The sequence below is a fragment of the Artemia sp. Qi Xiang Cuo genome, chromosome 18, assembly GCF_049724085.1.
Source record: "Artemia sp. Qi Xiang Cuo chromosome 18, ASM4972408v1, whole genome shotgun sequence".
In the NCBI taxonomy this organism is placed as follows: Eukaryota; Metazoa; Arthropoda; class Branchiopoda; order Anostraca; family Artemiidae; genus Artemia; species Artemia sp. Qi Xiang Cuo.
In genome coordinates, this window is record NC_142811.1 from 59,380,890 (window position 1) to 59,406,275 (window position 25,386).

At 33.6% G+C, this 25,386-nt stretch overlaps 1 protein-coding gene across 1 annotated transcript in view; it reads left to right on the top strand.

Moving 5' to 3' along the window:
• The window catches only part of shi (dynamin-1 shibire), a 169,858-nt gene that overhangs the window by 47,509 nt on the left and 96,963 nt on the right, over positions 1-25,386 (top strand). Inside the window, exon 3 of the mRNA XM_089104675.1 lies at positions 23,874-24,023. Coding sequence (XP_088960801.1) covers positions 23,874-24,023 — 150 coding nt within the window. The remainder of the gene's footprint in view (positions 1-23,873; positions 24,024-25,386) is intronic.

Genomic DNA, 25,386 nt, shown 5'->3' on the forward strand with positions numbered 1-25,386 from the left:
ATACCATTTTTTGTTAAGTGTCAGAGTGAATAAATTCATTATCAACATCCTTTGTCAGATACATCAAATAAAATTGACAAGATCTAAATTTCAGAATGAATAAATTCATTATCAACATCCTTTGTCGGATATATCGGATAAAATTGACAAAATCTAAGTATCAGAGTGAATATTTTCTTATCCACATCCTTTTCCAGATACATCGAATAAAGTTGATAAAATATAAGTGTAAAAGTGAATAAATATTTCTATCAACATTCTTTGTCAGATACATCAAATAAAATTGATTTTGTCAATTTTATCCGATGTATCTGGCAAAGGATGTTGATAAAAAAAAATTATTCACTCTAACACTTAGAATTTGTCAATTTTTGTATCCGAGTAAAGGATGTTGATATAGAATTTAGTCACTCTGATACTTAGATTTTGTCAATTTTATCCGACATATCCGATAAAGGATGTTGTTAAAGCATTTATTTATTCTGAAATTTATATTTTTTCAAATTTATTTGATGTATCTGACAAATGATGTTGATAAAAAAAAAATTATTCACTCTGGCACTTAGATTTTGTCAATTTTATTCTATGTATCCGAGAAAAGGATGTTGATATAGAATTTAGTTACTCTGATACTTAGATTTTGTCAATTTTATCCGACATATCCGATAAAGGATATTGTTATAGCATTTATTCATTCTGAAATTTAGATATTGTCAATTTTATCCATTATATTCGACAAAGGGTGTTAATAATGAATTTTTTCTTTCGGAAATTCAGATTTTGTCAATTTTTTCCAATGTATCCGAGAAAAGGATGTTGATAAAAAAAATAATTCACTCTGACACTTAGACTTTGTCAATTTTATCCTATATATCCGTGAAAAGGATTTTGATATAGAATTTACTCACCCAGATACTTAGATTTTTTCAATTTCATCCGACATATACGATAAAAGATGTTGTTAAAGCATTTATTTATCCTAAAATTTAGATTTTGTTAATTTTACTTGATGTATATGACCAAAGATGTTGATAAAAAAAATTTAATTGCTCTGACGCTTATATTTTAATAATTTTATTCGAAGTATATGACAAAGTATGTTGTTAAAAAATATTGACTCTGATAATTAGATTTTGTAAATTTTATCCGACATATCCGACAAAGGATGTTGATAATGAATTTATTCATTCTGAAATTTAGATTTTGTCAATATTATCCGACGTATCTGCCAAAGGATGTTGATAGAAATATTTATTCACTCTAACACTTAGAATTTGTCAATTTTATCCTATGTATCTGAGAAAATGATGTTGATATAGAATTTAGTCACTCTGATACTTAGATTATGTCAATTTTATCCGACATATCCGATAAAAGATTGTTGTTAAAGCATTTATTCATTCTGAAATTTAGATTTTGTCAATTTTGTTTGATGTATCTGACAAATGATGTTGATAAAAAAAATTTATTCACTCTGACAATTTTATCCTTGTCAATTTTATCCGACATATTCGACAAAGTATGTTGATAATGAATTTATTCATTCTGAAATGTAGATTTTGTCAATTTTATCCTATGTGTTTGTCAAAGGATGTTGATTAAAAAAAAATTTATTCGCTCTAACACTTAGAATTTGTCCATTTTGTCCTATGTATCCGAGAAAAGGATGTTGATATAGAATTTAGTCACTCTGATGCTTACATTTCTTCAATTTTATCCGATGTATCTGCCAAAGGATGTTAATAAAAAAAATTTATTCACTCTGATACTTATATTTTGTCAATTTTATCCGACAAAGGATGTTGATATAGAATTCATTCATTCTGAAATTTAGATTTTGTCAATTTTATTTGATGTGTCTGACAAAAGAATGTTGATAAAAAAAATTATTCACACTGGCAATTAGATTTTTTCAATTTTATCCTATGTATCTGATAAAGGATGTTGATAATGAATTTATTCATTCTGAAATTTAGATTTTGTCAATTTTATCCGATGTATCTGCCAAAGGATGTTGATAAAAAAATTTATTCGATCTAACACTTATAATTTGTCAATTTTATCCTATGTATCTGAGAAAAGGATATTGATATAGATTTTAGTCACTCTGATCCTTATATTTTGTCAATTTTATCCGATGTATCTGCCAAATAAATAATTTATTTATAAAAAAAAAATGATAAAAAAAAAACATTTATTCACTCTGACACTTTTATTTTGTCAATTTTATCCGATATATCCGACAAAGGATGTTGATATAAAATTTATTCATTATGAAATTTAGATTTTGTCAATTTTATCCGACATATCCGATAAAGGATGCTGTTAAAGCATTTATTTATTCTGAAATTTAGATTTTGTCAATTTTATTTGATGTGTCTGACAAAAGGATGTTGATAAAAAAAAATTTATTCACTCTGACACTTAGATTTTGTCAATTTTATCCGACATATCCGACAAAGGATGTTGATAATGAATTTATTCATTCTAAAATTTAGATTTTGTCAATTTTATCCGATGTATCTGCCAAAGGATGTTGATAAAAAAAATTATTCACTCTAACACTTAGAATTTGTCAATTTTATCCTACGTATCTGAGAAAAGGATGTTGATATAGATTTTAGTCACTCTGATACTTAGATTTTGTCAATTTTATCCGATGTATCTGCCAAAGGATGTTGATAAAAAAAATTATTCACTCTGACACTTATATTTTGTCAATTTTATCCGACATATTCGACAAAGGATGTCGATATAGACTTTATTCATTCTGAAATTTAGATTTTGTCAATTTTATTTCATGTATATGACAAAGGATGTTGATAAAAAAAATTTATTCACACTAACACTTAGGTTCTGTCAATTTTATCCTGTTTATCCGAGAAAAAGATGTTTATATAGAATTTAATCACTCTGATGCTTTGATTTTGTCAATTTTATCCGACATATCCGACAAAATGATGTTGATAATGAATTTATTCATTCCGAAATTTAGACTTTGTCAATTTCACTTCATATATCTGACAAAGGATGTTGATAAAAAGATTTATTCACACTAACACTTAGGTTCTGTCAATTTTATCCTGTGTATCCGAGAAAATTATATTGATGTAGAATTTAATCACTCTGATACTTAGATTTTGTCAATTGTATCCGACTTATCTGATAAAGGACGTTGTTAAAGAATTTATTCGTTCTTAAATTTGGATTGTGTCGATTTTTTTTATTTATCGGGCAAAGGATGTTGTTAGAAATATTTATTCACTTTTACACTTATATTTTATCAATTTTATTCGATGTATCTGGCAAAGGATGTTGATAAAAAAAATATTCACTGATACTTAGATTTTGTCAACTTTATCCGACATATCCGACAAAGGATGTTGATAATGAATTTATTCATTCTGAAATTTAGATTTTGTCAATTTTATTTGATGTATCTGACAAAGGATGTTGATAATGAATCTATTCACTCTGACACTTAACGAAAAATGGTATTCCAACTCTTGCATTTGAAGGAAAGAAATCCAAAATGAACTTTGAAAAATCAAGCGAATGTAACTGTGAAAATTTAAACCATAAAATAACAATACTTACATAGTAAAAATATTTAATTTAAAATATATAAATCAAAAAATTAAATTTTAAAAATCTAAAAAATTTAACTGTGAAAAGGTGAAACACGACAAGACACTATTGAAATACTCCAACTCTTGAATTTCAACGAAAGAATTTCAAAATGAACTTATAAAAATCAAGAGAATGTAAATGTGACAAGGAAAAGCATAACAAAACACTACTGAAATATTCCAACTCTTGCAGGTGAACGAAAGACATCCAAAATAAACTTTGAAAAATCAAGAGAATATAACTTTGACATGGTAAAGCACAACAAAACACTACTGAAATATTCTAAATCTTGCATTTCAAGGAAAAAAATCCAAAATCAACAACGAAAAATCAAGAGAATGTAACTGTGACAAGGTAAACCACGACAAAACACTACTGAAATATTCCAACTCTTGCATTTCACGAAAGAAATTCAAAATGATCTTTGAAAAATCAAGAGAATGTAACTGTGACATGGTAAACCACGACAAAACACTACTGAAATATTCCAACTCTTGCATTTCAGGAAAGAAATTCAAAATGAACTTTGAAAAATCAAGAGAATGTAACTGTGACAAGGTAAAGCAAAACAAAACACTATTGAAATATTCCAACTCTTGCATTTCAACAAATGAAACCCAAAATAAAAACTTTTAAAAAATCAAGAGAATGTAACTGTGACAAGGTAAACCACGACAAAACACTACTGAAATATTCCAACTCTTTCATTTCACGAAATATATTCAAAATGAACTTAGAAAAATCAAGAGAATGTAACTGTGACATGGTAAACCACGACAAAACACTACTGAAATATTCCAACTCTTGCATTTCAGGAAAGAAATTCAAAATGAACTTTCAAAAATCAAGAGAATGTAACTGTGACAAGGTAAAGCATAACAAAACACTACTGAAATATTCCAACTCTTGCATTTCAACAAATGAAACCCAAAATAAAAACTTTGAAAAAATCAAGAGAATGTAACTGTGACAAGGTAAACCACGACAAAACAATACTGAAATATTCCAACTCTTGCATTTCACGAAAGAAATTCAAAATGAACTTTGAAAAATGAAGCGAAGGTAACTGTGACAAGGTAAACCACTAAAAAACACTGCTGAAATATTCCAACTCTTGCATTTCACGAAAAAAATTCAAAAGGAACTTTGAAAAATCAAGAGAATGTAACTTTGACATGGTAAACCATGACAAAACACTACTGAAATATTCCAACTCTTGCATTTCACGAAAGAAATTCAAAATGAACTCTTGAAAATCAAGTGAATGTAACTGTGACAAGGTAAAGCACAACAAAACACTACTGAAATATTCCATCTCTTACATTTCACGAAAGAAATCCCAAATGAACTTTGAAAAATCAAGAGAATGTAAGTGTGACAAGGTAAACCACAACAAAACACTACTGAAATATTCCAACTCTTGCATTTCAAGGAAAGAAATTCAAAATGAACTTTGAAAAATCAAGAGAATGTAACTTTGACAAGGTAAACCATAACAAAACACTACTGAAATATTCCAACTCTTGCATTTCAACAAATGAAAACCAAAATAAAAACTTTGAAAAAATCAAGAGAATGTAACTGTGACAAGGTAAACCACGACAAAACAGTACTGAAATATTCCAACTCTTGCATTTCACGAAGAAAATTCAAAATTAACTTTGAAAAATGAAGAGAATGTAACTGTGACATGGTAAACCACAACATAATACTGTTGATATATTGAACAACTTGAATTACACTAAATATAGTAAAAATGCAATTGAAAAAAACTAGAACATTTAACAGCGCCATACTCAACCCTGAGGAAACCCATCTGAAATAACTTGATTATCGTAATTCACGAAAGAAATCCAAAGTAAACTCTGAAAAATCCAGTGAATGAAACTGTAACAAAGTACAGCATGAAAAAGCACTATTAAAATATTCAACCTCTTACATTTCAACGAAAAAAATCCCAAATAAACTTTGAAAAAACAAGAGAATGTAAGTGTGACAAGGTAAAGCACAACAATACACTACTGAAATATTCCAACTCTTGCATTTCAACGAAAGAAATTCATAATGAACTTTGTAAAATAAAGAGAATGTAACTGTGACATGGTAATCCACGACAAAACACTACTGAAATATTCCAACTCTTGCATTTCAAGAAATAAATCCAAAATTAACTTTGAAAAATAAAGAGAATGTAACTGTGACAAGGTTAACCTCAACAAAAACTACTGAAATATTGAGACTCTTGCATTTCTAGGAAAGAAATCCAAAATGAAGTTTGAAAAATCAAGAGAATGTAACTGTGACAAGTTAAAGAACAACAAGACACTACTTAAATATTAAAACTCTTTTATTTCATTAAATAAAATAAAAATTAACTTAGAAAAATAAAGAGAATGTAACTGTGACAAGGTACAGCAAAACATAAAAATACTAAAATATTCAAACTATTGCATTTCAACTACAGAAATACAAAAAGAACTTTGAAAAATAAAGAGAATGTAACTGACAAGGTAAAGCACAACAATACACTACTGAAATATTCCAACTCTTGCATGTCAACGAAAGAAATTCAAAATGAACTTCGAAACATTAATAGAATGTAACTGTGACAAGGTAAACCACGACAGAACACTACTGAATTTAAATTTGTTTCATCTCATTCGAAGACATGTAAAAAAAAAAGTTGAAAAAAATATATACTGTTAAAAAAAATTAAAAAAAAATGGGGAGGGGGGGGGGGCAAAAAGTTGGAGGGAGGGGGTGCCCAACGTTTTTGGGGATAAAGGGCCTTTGGGGAGTTGATGTCTCTGCTGGTTAGTGTCGTTGGTGCTTATGGTCCTTGATGGTTCGTACTCACATACACCTTACTACTTGATTTGCAAGGATTTCTAAGGTTTGTTCTGAATTTCATTATTAAACTTCTTTTCTTACCATCTACATCTCTCTTAGTATCAACTTTTTTGTATACTAAAACGTTAGACACTATTTTAAATTAGCAATATTGTTCAAACATCACTTGTGTATTATGAACTAATACATCAAACAAACTCCCCCAAAAAAGTATTTTAATAGCAGGTCTCTTGTTAAGAAATTTTCATATCTCGCTTTAGAATCACAAAAAATCCTCTAATTCAAAACGTGGATTAGTAACCTTTATAGTACCTAATATGGGACATACTTTTCCCTGTTTGCAAAAACGTCAATCAAAACAATTCCTAAATACGCAATTTGTCAATCTCTAGTTTTCTACAGAATTTCAAGGACGAATAAAAAACGAATGTTGACTTGAAAAACCAGTTTGCTTAAGTTATATAATTATGACCATACTCTCAAAACATGTTTGACCACATGTTGACAACATATTACGCAATCCCAAATAGCACGAACATAGAGGGAGCAAAGTATAACTTAGCACAGGAAGGAACATAAAGGGAGCAAAGTATAACTTAGCACAGGAAGGAACATAAAGGGAGCAAATCCAGAAGAGGCAACCTACTACCATCAGATAATAAAAACTTCGAGGTTGACACAAACCCATTTTTTCACTTTGATATTGTTACTTTGATACCAGTTTTGATACTTTGATGAACATTTGGTTTTTAAAAAAAGATTCGATTTTGAAATAAGGAATTTTTAAAAACTTGAAAATTTTTGCAATCAAAAACGAACAAAATTTAATTAAAAGACTTTCGGAAAAAATAAGTTTTTCAAAGAAAAGTAAAGGCCATTTTAAACTTAAGCTCAGCATATACAAATACCTGTTAAAATTCAAATTGAAAACGACCAGAAATTACTATTAAAAAATAAATGAAACCCATAATGAACAGAAATTAAATAAACAATCATAGCAAAAAACATAGAACAATTAAAAATATAAATGAATAAATAGATCTTAAAGCGAGTAATGCTTAGGTTGAATATGAAAATCAAGTTTAAAACGAAAAATAAATATTTTCCTATTGAAGTATAGATGAAACTTAAAACGAACAGAAATTAAATAAACAATCAATGCAAACAAACATACAATAGTTATTAATGTAAATGAATAAATAGATCTTAAAACGAGTGAAACATAAACTGAATATGCAAATCAAGCTTGAAACGAACAAAAATCATAGGAAGCGCGCATTTTTTTTTTCGACAGGCACTTCGTATAGAAGGAGTTTTCGTAGAAACTTCGAAAGGGGCTCATTCGATTGGAAATTGGGGTGCCTAGTGCCCTTTTTAATAGTCGAAAAAGATTGGAGGGCAACTAGCCCCCCCCCACTCCCATTATTCTCCCAAACACGTCCAATCAAAATTTTGAGATAGCCATTTTGTTCAGCGTAGTTGATTTCCCAAAAAAAAATATGTTTGAGGAGGATACTCCCCCACAACCCTCATGGCAAGGGTTTTAAGTTATGCCCTGGGGGCATATAAGGTTTTTATAGAAGGCGTTGTCGTAGAAACTTCAAAACAAGCTCATTCGATTGGAAATTCGAAGGGCTAGTACCCTTTTTAATAGTCGGAAGTGATTGGAGGGCAACAAGCCCACCCTCCCCCACGCCCACCATTTCCCCAAAAACATCCAGTCAAAATTTTGAGATAGCCATTTTGTTCAGCGTAGTTGATTCCCAGATAGAAAATATGTTGAGGAGGACACTCCCCCACAACCCTCGGGGCAAGGTTTTTAAGTTATGCCCTGAAGGCACATAAGAACGATGTTGGCACAATGTACTATTTATTATTTTTGTACCTTTAGAGCTGGGCACTTCATATGGAAAGAGTCGTCGTAGAAACTTCAAAAGGGGCTCATTCGATTGGAAATTGAGAGTTCTAGTGCCCTTTTTAATAGTCGAAAGTGATTGGAGGGCACCTAGCCCCCCCTCCCAACGGCCCTCATTCCCCCAAACACATCCAATCAAAATTTTGAGATAGCCATTTTGTTCAACAGTCGCCTGCCCTTTTCAATAGTCGAAAGTGATTGGAGGGCAACTAGCCCCTCCCCCCACGCCTATCATTTCCCCAAACACATCCAATCAAATTTTTGAGATAGCCATTTTGTTGAGCCTAGTTGATTTCCAGATAGAAAATATGTTTTTGAGGAGGATACTCCCCCACAGCCCTCAGGGCAAGGGTTTTAAGTTACGCCCTGGGGGCATATAAAAAAAAGGTTCATTACGTTGTCGTAGAAACTTCAAAAAAGGCTCATTCGATTGGAGATTCAAAGGGCTATTGCCCTTTTTAGTAGTCGAAAGTGATTGGAGGGCCACTCGGCCCTCCCCCCGCGCCCATCATTCCCCCAAAGACATCCAATCAAAATTTTGAAATAGCCATTTTGTTCAGCGTAGTTGATTTCCAGATAGAAAATATGTTTTGAGGAGGACACTCCCCCACAACCCTCATGGCAAGGGGTGATTGGAGGGCAACTAGCCCCCCCCCAAGCCCATCATTCCCCCAAACACATCCAATCAAAATTTTGAGATATCCATTTTGCTCAGCGTAGTTGATTTCCTGATAGAAAATATGTTTTTGAGGAGGAAACTCCCCCACAACCCTCAGGGCAAGGGTTTTAAGTTATGCCCTGGGCGCATATAAGGTTTTTATAGAAGGCGTTGTCGTAGAAACTTCAAAAAAGGCTCATTCGATTGGAAATTCAAAGGGCTATTGCTCTTTTTAATAGTCGAAAGTGATTGGAGGGCAATTAGCCCTCCCTCCCCCACGCCCATCATTTCCCCAAACACATCCAATCAAAATTTTGAGATAGCCATTTTGTTCAGAGTAGTTGATTTCCAGATAGAATATATGTTTTTGAGGAGGACACTCCGTCACAACCCTCGGGGCAAGGTTTTTTAGTTGTGCCCTGAGGGCATATAAGAACGATGTTGGCACTATGTACTATTTATTATTTTTTTTTTCTTTAGAGCTGGGCACTTCATATGGAAAGAGTCATCGTAGAAACTTCAAAATGGGCTCATTTGATTGGAAATTGAGAGTTCTAGTGCCCTTTCGAAAGTGATTGGAGGGCAACTAGGCCCCCCCCCCCACGGCCATCAATCCCCCAAACACATCCAATGAGAGTTTTGAGATAGACATTTTGTTCAGCGTAGTTAATTTCCAGATAGAAAATATGTTTTTGAGGAGGACACTCCCCCACAACCCTCAGGGCAAGGGTTTTAATTCATGCCCTGGGCGCCTTAAAGGTTTTTTTTATAGAAGGCGTTGTTGTAGAAACTTCAAAACAGGCTCATTCGATTGGAAATTCGAAGGGCTAGTAACCTTTTTAATAGTCGAAAGTGATTGGAGGGCAATTAGCCCCCTCCCTCACGCCCATCATTCCCCCAAACACATCCAATCAAATTTTTGAGATAGCTATTTTGTTCAGCGTAGTTGATTTCCAAATAGAAAATATGTTTTGGAGGAGGAGCCTCCCCAACACCCCCCAGGGCAAGGGTAGTAAGTTATGTCCTGGGGGCATATAAGGTTTTTAAAGAAAGTTTTATCGTAAAAACTTCAAAACAAGCTCATTCAACGGTAAACTCGAAGAGAAAGGACTCAACTTAATAGCTAACAGAGTTTGGAGGGCAAATAGCCCCCCCCCCACGTCAATCATTCCTTCACCCCCATCCCATCACAATGCTGAGAGAGCTATTTTTATCAACGTTGTGTATTTCCAGATAGAAAAAAGGTTTTCTAAGAGGAAAATCCATCACAGTCCTCGTGACCCGTATTATAATTTATTCCAGGAGGGCATATAAGGTTTTTAAAGAAGGTTTTGTCGTAGAAACTTCAAAAAAGCTCATTCGACTGGAAATTCAAAGGGCTAGTGCCCTTTTTAATAGTCGAAAGTAATTGGAGGGCAACTAGCCCCCCCCCCCCACGCCCATTAATCCCCCAAACACATCCAATAAAAATTTTGAAATAGCCATTTTGTTCAGCGTAGTTGATTTTCAGATAGAAAATATATTTTTGAGGAGGACACTTCCCCACAACCCTCAGGGCAAGGATTATAAGTTATGCCCTGGGGGCATGTTTATTGAAATCTTTGTCGTAGAAACTTGAAAAGGGGCTCATTCGATTTGAAATTCAAAGGGATAGTACCCTTTTTAATATTCGAAAGTGATTTGAGGGCAACTAACCCACCTTTTCCCGAAACACATCCAATCAAAATTTTTAGATAATCATTTTATTCAACGTTGTTGAAAGTTTTGAAAATTAGGTCTTTAAAGATGGCAACTTCTTCCCTCCACATCCCTCGGGGGCAGGGTTGTAAGTTATGCCCTGGGGTATATAAAGTTTTTATTGAAGCGTTGTCGTAGAAACTTCAAAAGGGCTCATTCTATTGGAAATTGAAAGGGCTTTTTAATAGTTGAAAGTGATTGGATAGCGACTAACGCCCCTCTCGCGCCCACCATTTTTCATATGAAGCTAAAAGAGGAAAGGAAATAATAAATGATAAGTAAAACCAAAAAAGGGTGGGAAAAACGAGGATTTTGTCAGTCAGTGGTAAAATATGAAGACGAAAAACCAGTAAATATTTCGACTAGGACCTCCGCCAAGTCGTCCTCAGTGCTAGTCGCCAAATTGTTCTGGTTTTTGTCTTCATATTTTACCACTGGCTGACAAAATCCCCGTTTTCTCACCCTTTTTTGGTTTTATTTATCATTTATTATTTCCATTCCTCTCTTAGCTTCATACGTCATGTATAGCTAGTGTGGTCTTAGAAAGTATTTACACCATTTCCAAAACACATCCAATCAAAATTTTGAGATATCCATTTTGTTCAACGTTGTTGAAAGTTCTGGAAATTAGGTCTTTTAGGATGATAACTCCCTCAGAGCCCTCAGTGCAAGAGTTGTAAGTTATGCCCTGGGGGCATATAAGGTTTATATAGAAAGTTGTTGTATAAATCATAGGCAGCACGATCGCGCTGCCTAAGTAAAGAACGGGGACACTCGAGAACGAGACAAGAAACGGGGACTAAGTAAAGAGGAGAACACTTCCACAACCCTCAGGGCATGGGTTTTAAGTTATGCCCTGGGGGCATATTAGAACGATGTTGGCACAATGTATTATTTATTAATTTGTTTCCTTTAGAGCAGGGTGCATCGTATAGAACAAGTTGTCGTAGAAACTTCGAAAAGCGCTCATTCTATTGGAAATTGGAGTGGCTTGTGCCCTTTTTAATAATCAAAAGTGATTGGAAGGCGACTAACATCCCTCTCACGCTCACCTGTGCCCCAAACATATCCCTTCAAAATTTTGAGACAGCCATTCTGTTTAATATAGTTGAGATTTCTTGAAATTTGGTCTTCAATAATAAAAGCCATCCTAACAGACCTAATAGTAAGGGCTGTTATTTACGCCCTGGGGGCAAATAAGGTGTTTATAGAAAGCGCTGTCGTTTCCAAAAGGGATCATTCGATTGGAAATCGAAAGGCCTAGTGCCCTTTTTAAAAGTCGAAAGGGATTGGAAGGCTTGACTTTTTTATAGTAAAGATCGAAGTGGGTATAATGATTATTTTTTCTTGTTGTTGTTGTTTAGACCAGGGCACTTCGTATCGAAGGTGTTGTCGTGGGATTTTCGAAAAGGGCTCATTCGATTGAAAATAGAAAGGGCTGATGCCCTTTTTAATAGTCAAAAGTGATTTGAAGGCAGCTAATCCCCCTTCCACTCCCCCCCTACCAAGCACAACCTACCAATTATGCTCTTAAATATTAAACAAATAAAAAAATTGTAATTGTATACAAGCGATAAAAGAAAGTAAACAGATTGTTTTGCGAATAGTATCAAGTTTTCCATTTCAGGTCAACTAGAGGAGGTATGAAACTAAATTAAACAGTACTATTTATGTCTAGATTTTTAAAAGGGTGTATGTTGTTAAAAATTACTGAAAATTTTTCTGCAGAATACAAATAGCAGACCAAACTATAAAGTCTTAAAAAAAAAAAAAAAGATTCGAAGTATTATTTTCTTCTTCACTAAAAAGACTATGTCAATATAAAACGAAGAGAAATTAATTTAAAAAACTTTCCATAAAATAAGTTTTACAAAAAAAAGTAAAGAACTCCATTAAACAAAAAATGAGAAAAAATAGAATCAAATAATCCACCAAGCGTGAAACTACCACAAATCAGCATCAATAAATAAATGAAACTCAAACCGAACAGAAATTACAATAAATAACCGATTCAAACTCAAAACGAGCAGAAATTAACATAAGTTGGGCGCAAAACCCCTATGCCTTCCCAAGGCCAGAACAAAATTTGCACTTTACTGAAAAAATATAAATGTTTTTACTTTTATAACTTTAATAAAGCAAATAATATTAACAGTTTGATTACTAAATATCAGTATATGTATATTAAACTGACAATGCACATTCATTTATATTTTTTCAGTAAAGTGCAAATTTTGTTCTGGTCTTGGGAAGGCATAGGGGTTTTGCGCCCAACTTATGTTAATTTCTGCTCGTTTTGAGTTTAACTCGGTTAATTATAGTAATTTCTGTTCGTTTTGGGTTTCATTTATTTATCGTTGCTGATTTGTGGTAGTTTCACGCTTGGTAGATTATTTGATTTTATTTTTGCTCATTTTTTGTTTAATGGTGTTCTTTACTTTTATTTGAAAAACTTATTTTGTGGAAAAAGTTTTTTAAATTAATCACTATAAACAAGAGTTTGGGTATGACCTCCTTCTCTCACTGTGAAAGTCTAAAACCTACTGCGTCTTTGGCGCTTTACTGAAAACTATATGCGTCTTGGACTGTCTTGGAAAGTATAAGCAACATCAAATTGAATATTTCATTTATAATGATATTAATTGTTGAAAGATCCATCAGTTCAAGAATTTATTTCACTGTAATTTTATTTTTATTTTCAATGCTGAAAGAACTAGAAAAGAAAATATTTGTAAAATAATGGGTATGACCTCCTTCTCTCACTGTGAAAGTCTAAAACCTACTGCGTATTTGGCGCTTTACTGAAAACTATATACGTCTTGGACTGTCTTGGAAAGTATAAACAACATCAAATTGAATATTTCATTTATAATGATATTAATTGTTGAAAGATCCATCAGTTCAAGAATTTATTTCACTGTAATTTTATTTCTATTTTCAATGCTGAAAGAACTAGAAAAGAAAATATTTGTAAAATAATTCGTTTTCAGTTAAGCGCCAGTGACGCAGTAGGCTTTTGGTTTTTATTTACAGTTAAAGAAGGCGGCAGTATCCAAACACTTGTTTTTAGTGAAACTATATTCGTCTTGAACAACTTTAAAAAGAGCTAATAGATTAAAGTGAATATTTGATGTATAATGATATTAATTGCAGAAAGCTCATTAGTTCAAAATGTTACTATAATTTTAATGTTTATTTTCAATACTAAGTACATAAGTAAATATTTGTAGTAAAATTGGTTTTTAGTAAAGTGCCAATGACGCAGTTGGTTTTAGGCTCCTACATTGAGAGATAGAGGCCATACGCAAACTCGTGTTTATAGTGATTTTTGTACGTTTCAAGCTTGATTTGTATATTCAATTTAAGCTTCACTCGTCTTAAGATGTATTTATCAATTTACATCGATATATACTGTATGTATCTTTGCATTGATTGTTTATTCGATTTCTGTTCGTTTCATGTGTCATTTATGCCTCAATAGCAAAATATTTTTTTGTTTTAAGCTTGATTTTCATATTCAGTCTAAGCATTACCCACTTTAAGATTTATTTATTCATTTATATTATTACTTGTTTTATGTTTTCTGCTATGATTGTTTATTTAATTTCCGGTCGTTTTGTGTTTGAATTTCAACAGGTATTTTCATCTCCAGAACTAAATTTTAAAATTGCCTTCACTTTTCTTAGAAAAATTTATTTTTTGGAGTTTTTTTTTTATTTAATAAATAAAATAGATCATAGCAGCGTTGTTTCTACATCAAATTTTAATCAAAAACGAGCAAAGTTTAATTGAAAAAAAACAAAGTTTTTCGTAGGGAAGTAAAGAGCGAAGTTGAAACTTAAAAACGAACAAAAATTATTACTCCCCAGCCTATCTAACATATATCAATAAAAATAGTACAAACAAACCAATTAATTATGTTTCCCTGTGTTTCTAGGATTATAGAAAACTAGCGCTTTACTGAAAACACAAAAGTCAAGTATAAAAAACAGGAATATTGATTTGGGAGTCAAAAGTGACTATGTAGCCTGACAAAAATAGACTAATCTTTAAAGTTGTTTATAGTCTTACACCAGTTGTGACATCAGTAACTTCAGTATACAGAAATTTTGGATTGATTTATCAGGTAGCATTTTGGTCTCAACAGCTATAATACCAATAGTGAGGAATATACGGTCTTAAATTGCAAGAAATATTCTTAAGTGTTACTTGAAGTGAAGATCAAATAAGATATAATATGAACTCTGGAAATCCGGTTATTTCTCTCTATACAACAGTGAATTTCAAGCTATTATACAAATTCTAAAGCTAGTCTACAGTCCTAACACTATCAAGATAGCTTTACTTCGAACTCGTCTACAAACTAATCATGACATGTCCTTTTCAGAACCAAAACGATAGCCAGTCATTGAACTGAGCCATTGTGCAGAAGTGATACCAAATTAAATGAAAGTAGAATAAAGCAACCATCCTAAAATACTTTATTTTTATTCCGTAGAAAGTGTCCTTAATTGGTTTGCTTTTACTCTACCAAAACTCCTATATTATTTTATGTTTTCAGTAAAGCGCTAGTTTTCTATAATCCTAGAAACATAGGGAAACATAATTAGTTGGTTTATTTGTACTAGTTTTATTAATATATGTTAGATAGGCTGTGGAGTAATAATTTTTGTTCGTTTTAAGTTTCAGCTACGCTCTTTACTTTCCTCGGAAAAACTTTGTTTTATTCAATTAATACAATCAAAGTTCAGATTGACTTTTGCATCTTAAACATTTGAATTGGAATCCGAATATTTTATTCGTAAGCAAAAAGTCTGATTAAATTGAAAAAAAAATCATGATATTAACCAATAATAATACTTTGGCAATAAAGAAATGAACTGGAATTAAACTTGAAAAAAAAAATTTTTTTGAAAGGAAATTTTTTCAAAAAATAGTAAAGATCCATATTAAAACGATAGCTAAGCAAAAATGAAGTCAAGCAAGATAAAAATTTTTTTTTAAAGAAAAGTAAATAGCCATATTAAAGCCAAGTAGAAATAAAGTCCTATAATAATTCAAACTTTAAACGACAAGAAATTACCTTTATTGAACAAATGAAATCCAAAGCGAACCGGAATTGAAATAATTAATCACGTCAAACATAAAGATATACTGATATAAAAATAGATCAATCCTAAAGTGAGTAGAAATTAAAATTAAAATCAAGTATAGTTTAAAAACAGGAGTAGCTTTAGAACCAAGGCCCTTTCCTAGAGGGTGGGGGTTAGGCAGTGAACCTCCCTCCTGAAATTTTGGCCGACTCGTAAAAACGTAACAAAAATGGGTACTTGTGTTTTATACGCCACTCAAGTGCTTCATTTAATTATAACCTATTTCTTTGACGCTTAATCTTAATGAAATATCACACAATATGATGAAAATATAATACTTTAGAAACAAATTTGGGCTATATATTTGCACATTAGGGGGTGGGGTACAGTATAGTGGCTCTGCATGCAAAATCTGTTAGCTACAATCATTCTACATATTATGAAGTAAGAATTGTTTTCTAAGCTCAAACTGTCCAAATACTTGACCCCCCACCCCGCTAATGTGCAAAATATATACCCCAAATTATATATTTCCCATATATTCTGTCACTTATCCTTGTCTTGTCTCATGCTAAGCTGAAAGAAACTAACGAAGAAACCGGTCTGTTCTCGAGTTTTACGCAGCGTAAACTTGATTGAGTGGCGTATAATACACAAGGACCCAAAAATGCATATAGACAAATTTTTATGTGTTTAAAGTGTTTTTTTTTTGTACCCACCCCCTGAAAAATTTTGGATACACACATGGTTACAGCCTCTTACCCCCCCCCCCCCCTCTCCGCCCCTGAACCTTCTAAAGTTTTTTGCGTCTTTTAGCTTTACTGATAACCAGATAATAGGCATCTTTTTTTAATAATTAAAACCTTTGAAAAAAACAATAAAATGTTCGATAAAGTTTTGAATTACTGAGAATTCCAGGAATTAAAATCACTATACATTAACCATTCAGATTATTTTCATTAGTTCTTTCCAGTCATTAATTTTGTTTAATTTTTGACGACATTTTAAAAATTACATCAAGCTATTTAAAACACATTTAGTTTTTAACAAAATTTAAATGACCGCAATAGTTTTAAGAAGGTTTGGAGGAAGGAAGGAACCCACGGCCGTAGCCACAATTTTTTTGGGAGGGGAGGGGGTTACAAAAAATCAATACAAGATCAAAAAATTTTTGTGTGTGCAGTTTTGTTACATTTTTACGAGTCGGATGGACAAAAATTCTCCCCTCCCCCTGGATATGGACTTGCTGGAAACCCACCTGTTTGTAGTTGTTTCTGTTCATTTTAAGTAACTTCATTATTCATTTTAATTTCTACTCGTTTTAGTATTTCTTTATTTTTCTAAATTAGTCTATGTTATCTTCGTGTTTGATTGTTTATTATTTTTTTCTTTTAAAGTTAACGAAGGGAATGACAAAGGTCTAACTTCTCGGAACTACAGTAAAGACAAGGTTATATGTAGCGTAAAACTAAACCTTCGGTAGGTGGACCCACTCACCACGTTCTCAGAAACTTTTTCTTACTGTCTCAAATTTCGTCAAGTCAGTAAGACAAACGTCAAGATGAAAATATAAGTGAGTTGCACAAAACTCGCAGGACATGGAGCACCATCAAACCTTCTACAAGTCGATCCACCTTCTTTGAAGCATACAAGAGGGCCCACTTACCACTTTCTCGGGATTATTTTCTTCTATTGCCAACATATGTTAAGTTGACAAGATCATGGAAAAACGCCTAGGCTACAATACAAACACATAGGCACGCAACCCAATTCCATTGCTACCCTGGGTCTTACTAGCCCTCCTCTGAGTCCTCTAGAGCGGTACCTTTTGAGTTTTCGGGGTATAAGCTTGGAAAAACCACAGAATTCTAGGCTACTTCACGTTACCGCTAACAACTCGTCGAAGTACTAGGCCACTTGACACAAAAGGCTATGTCCGTTTTATAAATAATTTCTGAGACCACACTGGCTAATCATGATAAAATGAAAAAATAGTAAAAAAGAGAAAAACGAGGATTATGCAAGCCAGTGAAAAATATGGCCTAAAATGCAAATATTTCGGTCAATACCTCCGCTTGACCGTCCTCAGTGCACCATAATAAAATAAAAATTACTAATAAAAATCCAAGGACACTATAAAAAAAATTCAAACCTTAAAACAAAAGCACAACTAAAATTGAATACCCTTTCCATGTAACGGTCAAAGGGTAACTGAATGAAAAAATACAGTACTGAATGGGAATTAAATTTTTTAATTTATACAGAGCATTTTTAAGACCTAAATGTCTTCCAGGTAAAACATCATCACAGATTAGGTTAGGTTGCAAAATGTGATTTTTTTTTATTTACGTAAAAACGATAAGAATTAATTAGTTCATTATAAATGGGGCTTAAATAGGTTTCTCCCGTGTCTCTCCCCCACAACCCTCAAGGCAAGGGTTTTAAGTTAGGTCCTGGGGGCATATAAGGTTTTTATACAAGCCGTTGTCGTAGAAACTTCAAAAAAGGCTCATTCGATTGGAAATTGAAAGGGCTAGTGCCCTTTTGAATAGTCGAAAATGATTGGAGCGCAACTAACCCTCTCTCACGCCCATGTTTTCCCCAAACACATCCAATCAAAATTTTGAGATAGCCATTTTATTAAATGTAGTTTTAAGTTCTGGAAATTAGGTCTTTGAGGATGACAACCCCCCCACAGCCATCAGGGAAAGGGTTGTAAGTTATGCCCTGGGGGCATATAAGGTTTTGTATAGACAACGTTGTCGTACAAACTTCAGAAAGGGCTCATTCGATTGTAAATTTAAATGGCTAGTTTTCTTTTTAATAGTCGAAAGTGATTCTTAGGCAACTGTCATCCCTTCCACGCCCACCATTTCCCCAAACACATCCAATCAAAATTTTGATATAGCCATTTTGTTCAACGTAGTTAAAAGTTCTGGAAATTGTATGTTTGAGCAGAACACTCCCCCACAATCTTCAGGGGCAAGGGTTATAAGTTATGCCCTGGGGGCATATATGGTTCTTATGGAAGGAATGTTCGAATAAAACTTCAGAGAGGGCTCATTTCATTGGAAATTGAAGGTTCTAGTTCACTTTTTAAGCGTCAAAATATATTGGAGGGTAACCAAATTCCCCCCCCCCCCCCCCAAAAAAAAACCCTTTTTTTCCCAAATGCATCCAATAAAAGTTTCAAGATAGCTATTTTGTTAAAAATATTAAGAAGATCATATAAAAAAATTTCCGGTGTTGATACAATCCCTCAGGGCCCGGGGGCAGGCTTTGAATGTTATCCCCTGGGGGCATATATGGGTCTTGGGGAAGGGATGCTCGTATTAACTTAAAAAAGGAATCATGGGAAACTGAAAGTTCTAGCTCACTTTTTAAGAGTCAAAAGAGATTAGAGGGCAACTACCCCTTCCACGCCCTTTTTTCCTCAAACCCATCCGATAAGAACTTTGAGATAGCTTTTTTTTAAATAGTTCAAAGATCATATAATGAAAACTCAGGGGCCGACACAGCCCCCCAGGGCCCGAGGGCAGGTGTTGTAAGTTATGCCCTGGGTGAATATATGGTTCTTATTGAAGGGATGCTCGTAAAAAATTCAGAGATGGCTCATTTGATTGGAAATTGAAAGTTCTAGTTCAGTTTTTTAGTCAAAAGAGATTGGAGGGCAACTAGCCCCCCCCCATTCCCCTTTTTCCCCAAATTAATCCAATAAAAATATGCATCCAAACCCATCCGATAAGAACTTTGAGATAGCTTTTTTTAAATAGTTCTAAGACCATATAATGAAAACTCAGGGATCAACACAGCCCCCCCGGTCCCGATGCCAGATATTGTAAGTTATGCCTTGGGTAAATATATGGTTCTTATGGAAGGGATGCTTGTAAAAAATTTAGAGAGGGCTCACTTGATTGCAAATTGAAAGTTCTAGTTCAGTTTTTTTAGAGTCAAAATAGATTGGAGGACAACTAGCCCCCACGCCCCTTTTTCCCCAAATGCATCCAATAAAAATTTTGAAATAGCCATTAAGTTAAAAATTGCTCAAAAGTTAGATAACAAAAACTCGTCACAACCCCCCGGGGCCCGGGGGCAAGCGTTGTAAGTTATGCCCTGGGGCATATATTGTTCTTATGAAAGGGATGCTCGTATAAACTTCAGAGAGGGCTCATTTGATAGGATATTGAAAGTTGGAGCTCACTTTTTAATAGTCAAAAGAGATCTGAGGGAAGCTAGCCCCCCCCACGCCTTCTTTTTCAAACCCCATCTGATGAAAATTTTGAGATAGATATTTTGTTAAAAATAGTTAAAAGGTCGGATAAGAAAATATCCGGTGTCAATAGAACCCCCGAGGGCCCAGGGGAAGGCGTTCCAAGTTATGCCCTAAGGGTATGTATGGTTCTTATGAAAGGGATACTCGTATAAACTTGATTCATTTCATTGTAAATTGAAAGTTCTAGTTCACTTTTTAAGAGTCAAGTGAAATAAACTAGCCCCCCTCCCACGCTCTTTTTTCCCCACACCCGCCCGCTACCAATTTTGAGATAGCCAGTGTTTTGGATATTGTTCAAGAATAACAAAAACGCCTCCCAGAGCCCAGGGATAGGCGTTGTAAGTGTTGTTCTGGGGGCGTATATGGTTCTTATGAAAGGGATGCTCGTATAAACTTCAGAGTGGGCTCATTTGATTAGAAATTGAAATTTTTAGTTCAATTTTTAAGAGTCAAAAGATATTCGAGGGCAACTAGCCTCCCCACACCCTTGTTTCCCCAAGCCTAGCCGATAAAATTTTTAAAATAGCCATTTGATTAAAAATAGTTCAAAGGCCAGACAAGAAAAATTCCTGTGTTGACGGAACCTGCCAGGGCCCGGAGGCAGGCGTTATGAGTAATGCTCTAGGGGCATATATAGTTCTTATGGAAAGTATGCTTGTACAAAGTTCGGAGACGGTTCATTTGATTGAAAATTGAAAGTTCTTGTTCATTTTTTAAGAGTCAAAAGAGATTGGAGGGCAACTAGCCCCCCCCCCCCCGCCTCCACGCCTTAAATGCATCAGATACAAATTTTGAGATAGACATTTTGTTAGAAATAGTTCAAAGTTCTGATAACAAAAAAACTCCTGTGTCGACACAGCCCCCCAGGGCCCGGGGCTAGGCGTTGTAAGTTATGCCCTGGGGGCATATATTGTTGTTATGGAAGGGATGCTCGTATAAACATGCTAGAGGGCTCATTTGATTGGAAATTGAAAGTTGTAATTCACTGTTTAAGAGTCAGAAGTGATTAGAGGGCAGCAAGCCTCCCCCCACATTCCATTTATTTTTTTCCAAAAGGCACTTCATATAGAATGGGTTGTCGTATAAACTTCAAAGGGGCTCATTCAATTGGAAATCGAGCCTTCTTATGACTTTTTCCCCAAATACATCTGATAAAAAATTTGAGGTAGCCATTTTGTTAAAAATAGTTCAAAGGTAAGATAAGAAAAACTCCTGTGTTGACACAAACCTCCCCCCCCCCCGGGCCGGGGCAGGGGTTGAAAGTATTACTCTGGGGGCATATATGGTTCTTATGGAAGGAGTGCTCGTATAAACTTCACAGAGGGTTCATTTGAATGGAAATTAAAAGTTGTAGTTCATTTTGTCAGAGTAAAAAAAGATCGGAGGGCAACTAGCCCCTCCCGCCCTCCACGCCTTTGGGCGTATCAGATGGATAAACTAATCCGATAAAAATTTCAGGTTACCATTTTGTTAAGGATAGTTCAACCATCAGATATTAAAACTCCAGGGTTGACACAAACCCCCAGGGACAGGCGTTGTAAATTATACTCTGGGGATGTATATGGTTCTCATAGAAGGGATACTCGTATAAACTTCAGAGAGGGATCATTTGATTGAAAATAAAAAGTTCTAGTTCATTTTTAAAGAGTCAAAAGAGACCGGAGCTTATTCTAGTGCCCCCACGCCCTTTTCCCCCAAACCCATCCGATAAAAATTTTGAGATAGCAATTTTATTAAAAATAGTTCAAACATCAGATAATAAAAACTCCGAGGTTGACACAAACCGATTTTTTCACTTTGATATTGTTACTTCGATATCAGTTTTGATACTTTGATGAATATTTTTTTTTTTGTTAAGTTTGATTTTGAAATAAGGAATTTTTAAAAACTTGAAATTTTTTGCAATAGAAAATGAAAAATAAATTAATTAAAAAAAACTTTCCGAAAAATAAGTTTTTAAAAGAAAATTAAAGACTATTTTAGACTTAAGCTCAGCAGACACAAATACATTTTAAAACTCAAACTCAAAACGACTGGAAATTACTATTAAAGAATAAATGAAACCCAAAACGAAAAGGAGTTAATTAAAAATTAATTTAAAAAGGATACAACAAGGAATACTATCAATTAATAAATATATCTTAAAGCGATTATTGCTTATATTGAATATGAATTTCGAGCTTAAAACGAAAAAAAAAATTTGCCAGTGAAGCATAAATGAAAATTAAAACGAACAGAAATAAAATAAACAATCAATGCAAAAAAACATACAATATATATTAATGTTAATTAATAAATAAATCTGAAAACGAGTGAAACTAAAATTGAATATGCAAATCAAGCTTGAAACGAACAAAAATCACCACAAACAAGAGTTTGGGTATGACCTCCTTCTCTCACTTTGAAAGTCTAAAACCTACTGCGTCATTGATGCTTTACTGAAAACTACATGCGTTTTGAAGAGTCTTGGAAAATATAAACATCCACAAATTGAATATTTGATGTAAAATTATATTAATTATTTAAAGATCAATCAATTCAAGAATTTATTTCACTCCAATTGTATTTCATTTTCAATGCTGTAAGAACTGGAAAAGAAAATATTTGTAATATAATCCGTTTTCAGTTAAGCGCCAATGACGCAGTAGGCTTTTGGTTTTTATTTACAGTTAGGAAAGGAAGCAGTATCCAAACACTTGTTTGTAGGGAAACTATATTCGTCTTTAACAACTTTAAAAATAACTAATAAATTAAACTGAATATTTGATGTGTAATGATATTAATTGCTGATAGCTCATCAGTTCAAAATGCTACTACAATTTTAATGTTTATTTTCAATATTAAGCACAGAAGAAAATATTTGTCATAAAATTGGTTTTCAGTAAAGCGCCAATGACGTTTTGGGTTTCATTTATTCTTTAATAGTAATTTCTGGTCGTTTTGAGTTTGAATTTTAAAAGTTATTTGTATCTGCTGAGCTTAATTTTAAAATGGCCTTTACTTTTCTTTTAAAAACATATTTTTAGGAATTTTTTTTTAATTAATTACAATTAAAACAACGGATACAATTACACTATAATGAACAATGCTTACGAAAAACAAGGAAGAAAGATAACTATCACTTTTCTATCAGTTGAGTAGAAACAGCCTAATAGACTTCCAGACAAGAAGGCACATAGTTCGGTCCAATTATCTCGAGGCTGGCATGCCGAGAATTGAGTAATCTAAGAATAGCTTCATCCAACGTTGCACTTTGATCTGGAATGATCTACCTGAGGAAGTTATCCCCAAAAGTTTCTCTGTTAACTCTATCAAAAAAAGATTCAATAGTCATCTGAAAACCTCGATGAAAGACCAACGGCAAATCAGATGTTTAATCAACGGCAAACCTGGCAAATCAACGGCAAACCTGGCAAATCGACGGCAAACCTGGCAAATCGACGGCAAACCTGGCGCCGCGAATTTAAGAAAGTAAATGAAAGACCAGTTGAATTTATTAGGAAAGTATAGTAGACATCTTGATAATCAGTATATTTCCTTAGGGGGACTTTGGATTGTGTTTTAGTATTGAAGGCATTTTAAGAATCAGTATATTTGTGTCAGGAAGGACTCTGCGGTCCCCACTGTTTACTTCCTCATTAAGGTCTTTATTTATAAACCGTTGCCGAAAGTTACTGTTGTTGTTATTACTGTTGCGTTTCATATTTTTATTTTTAGAATATGCTGAATTTCTCCACTGCAAGGGTAAAAAATTTGCCGACTTTGATGAAGTGCGACGGGAAATCGAAGCGGACACGGATAGAATAACTGGTTCAAACAGGGGCATTTCGAATTTACCAATTAACCTAAGAGTTTATTCGCCGCATGGTAAGTGACTCAATACTACCTTTTGGATTCTTCCTTTTCTTACTGTCCATAGTAGGCTATACTACTATACTATTATCCATAATTTATTACATTACTATTACTATACTATATGTTACTATAGTATAATTTTACTTTACTTGGGAAATTGCATTGATATTTTACTGTAAAATTCAAAGTTTTTACTATGTGTCTATGACTGAACGACATTGTAGGAGTACATATTCGTGCAAATGGTGTCATTGCCCAAAAAAATCATACAATCTGAAACGTCCCAAGTGTTAATTGGGGCATCCTGAATTGCCCAGCTAGGTATTCAGCCGCATACTTTTAGATAACTCTTGTATGCTGTTGAAAATAGGAGGGCGAGGAAAGGGAAAACTCAACCTGGCATAATTGATTAAAACAAAACTCATCCTACGTTAATTTGAACTCATTCCCAAGTATACCCAGCAAAACTCAATACAATCGGAATTAAATCTGCGTACAATTCAACCCAAGCAAAGTTTAATTCGCCAAAAATTCAACCCGGCAGAACCAAGGTTGTCAATGGGGGAGGGATTCTTCACCCCCTTTCCCCTATAATTAAAAAGCTCTATTTTTGGAATTTTCATTGGAACAAGTAAAAAAAAAACAGCAAAATTTTCCCATCCTAAATTTTGAACATACGTTTTGTACCCCCCCCCCCCCCGCTCCATTTATGCTTTTGTGAATTGACGCCTTGGATAAAAGTAAACGGACACAAAATATTTTGAAACCAGCCAAAGTTAATGTATAGCAAGTTTACCCAGTAAAAATCAATCTACTCAACCAAGAAAGACATAAAACTGAATAAAACTCATAAAACTGAATTAAACCTCGGCAAGGCCGTATCCAGGGGGGATTAGGGGGTTTGCCCCCCCCCCCCAAAAAAAAAATGTTTGTCTGACTCGTAAAAACGTAAATATTAATGGCTTTAAACAATTTTTTTATGCCTTTGAGTTTTTTTGTGTACCTCCCCCCCGCCCCGGAAAAGAAACCTTGTGTAAAACTTCCCCCGGAAAAAAAATCCTGGATACGGCCCTGGACCTCAGTATCAAAAAATTTAAAAGTGGCAAAAATACGAACTTTACGTTCGGAGCCGCTAATTCTGATTCACCTACACACAGTTTCAGTTTGGCATAGGCTGAGTATGGATTAGTTTTGAGGATTGCCGAGTTGAATTTCTGTGGAGCGATTGGAGCCGGGTTGGATTTTACAGTTCAACCTGTTCAGCCCTAGTAAGTTCCTACCTTCACCTGTTCTCGGAACTAGCAAAAAAAATAAAAAAGAATAAAAACATTAAACTAGCAAAAAAAATAAAAAGAATAAAAGAATAAAGAATAAA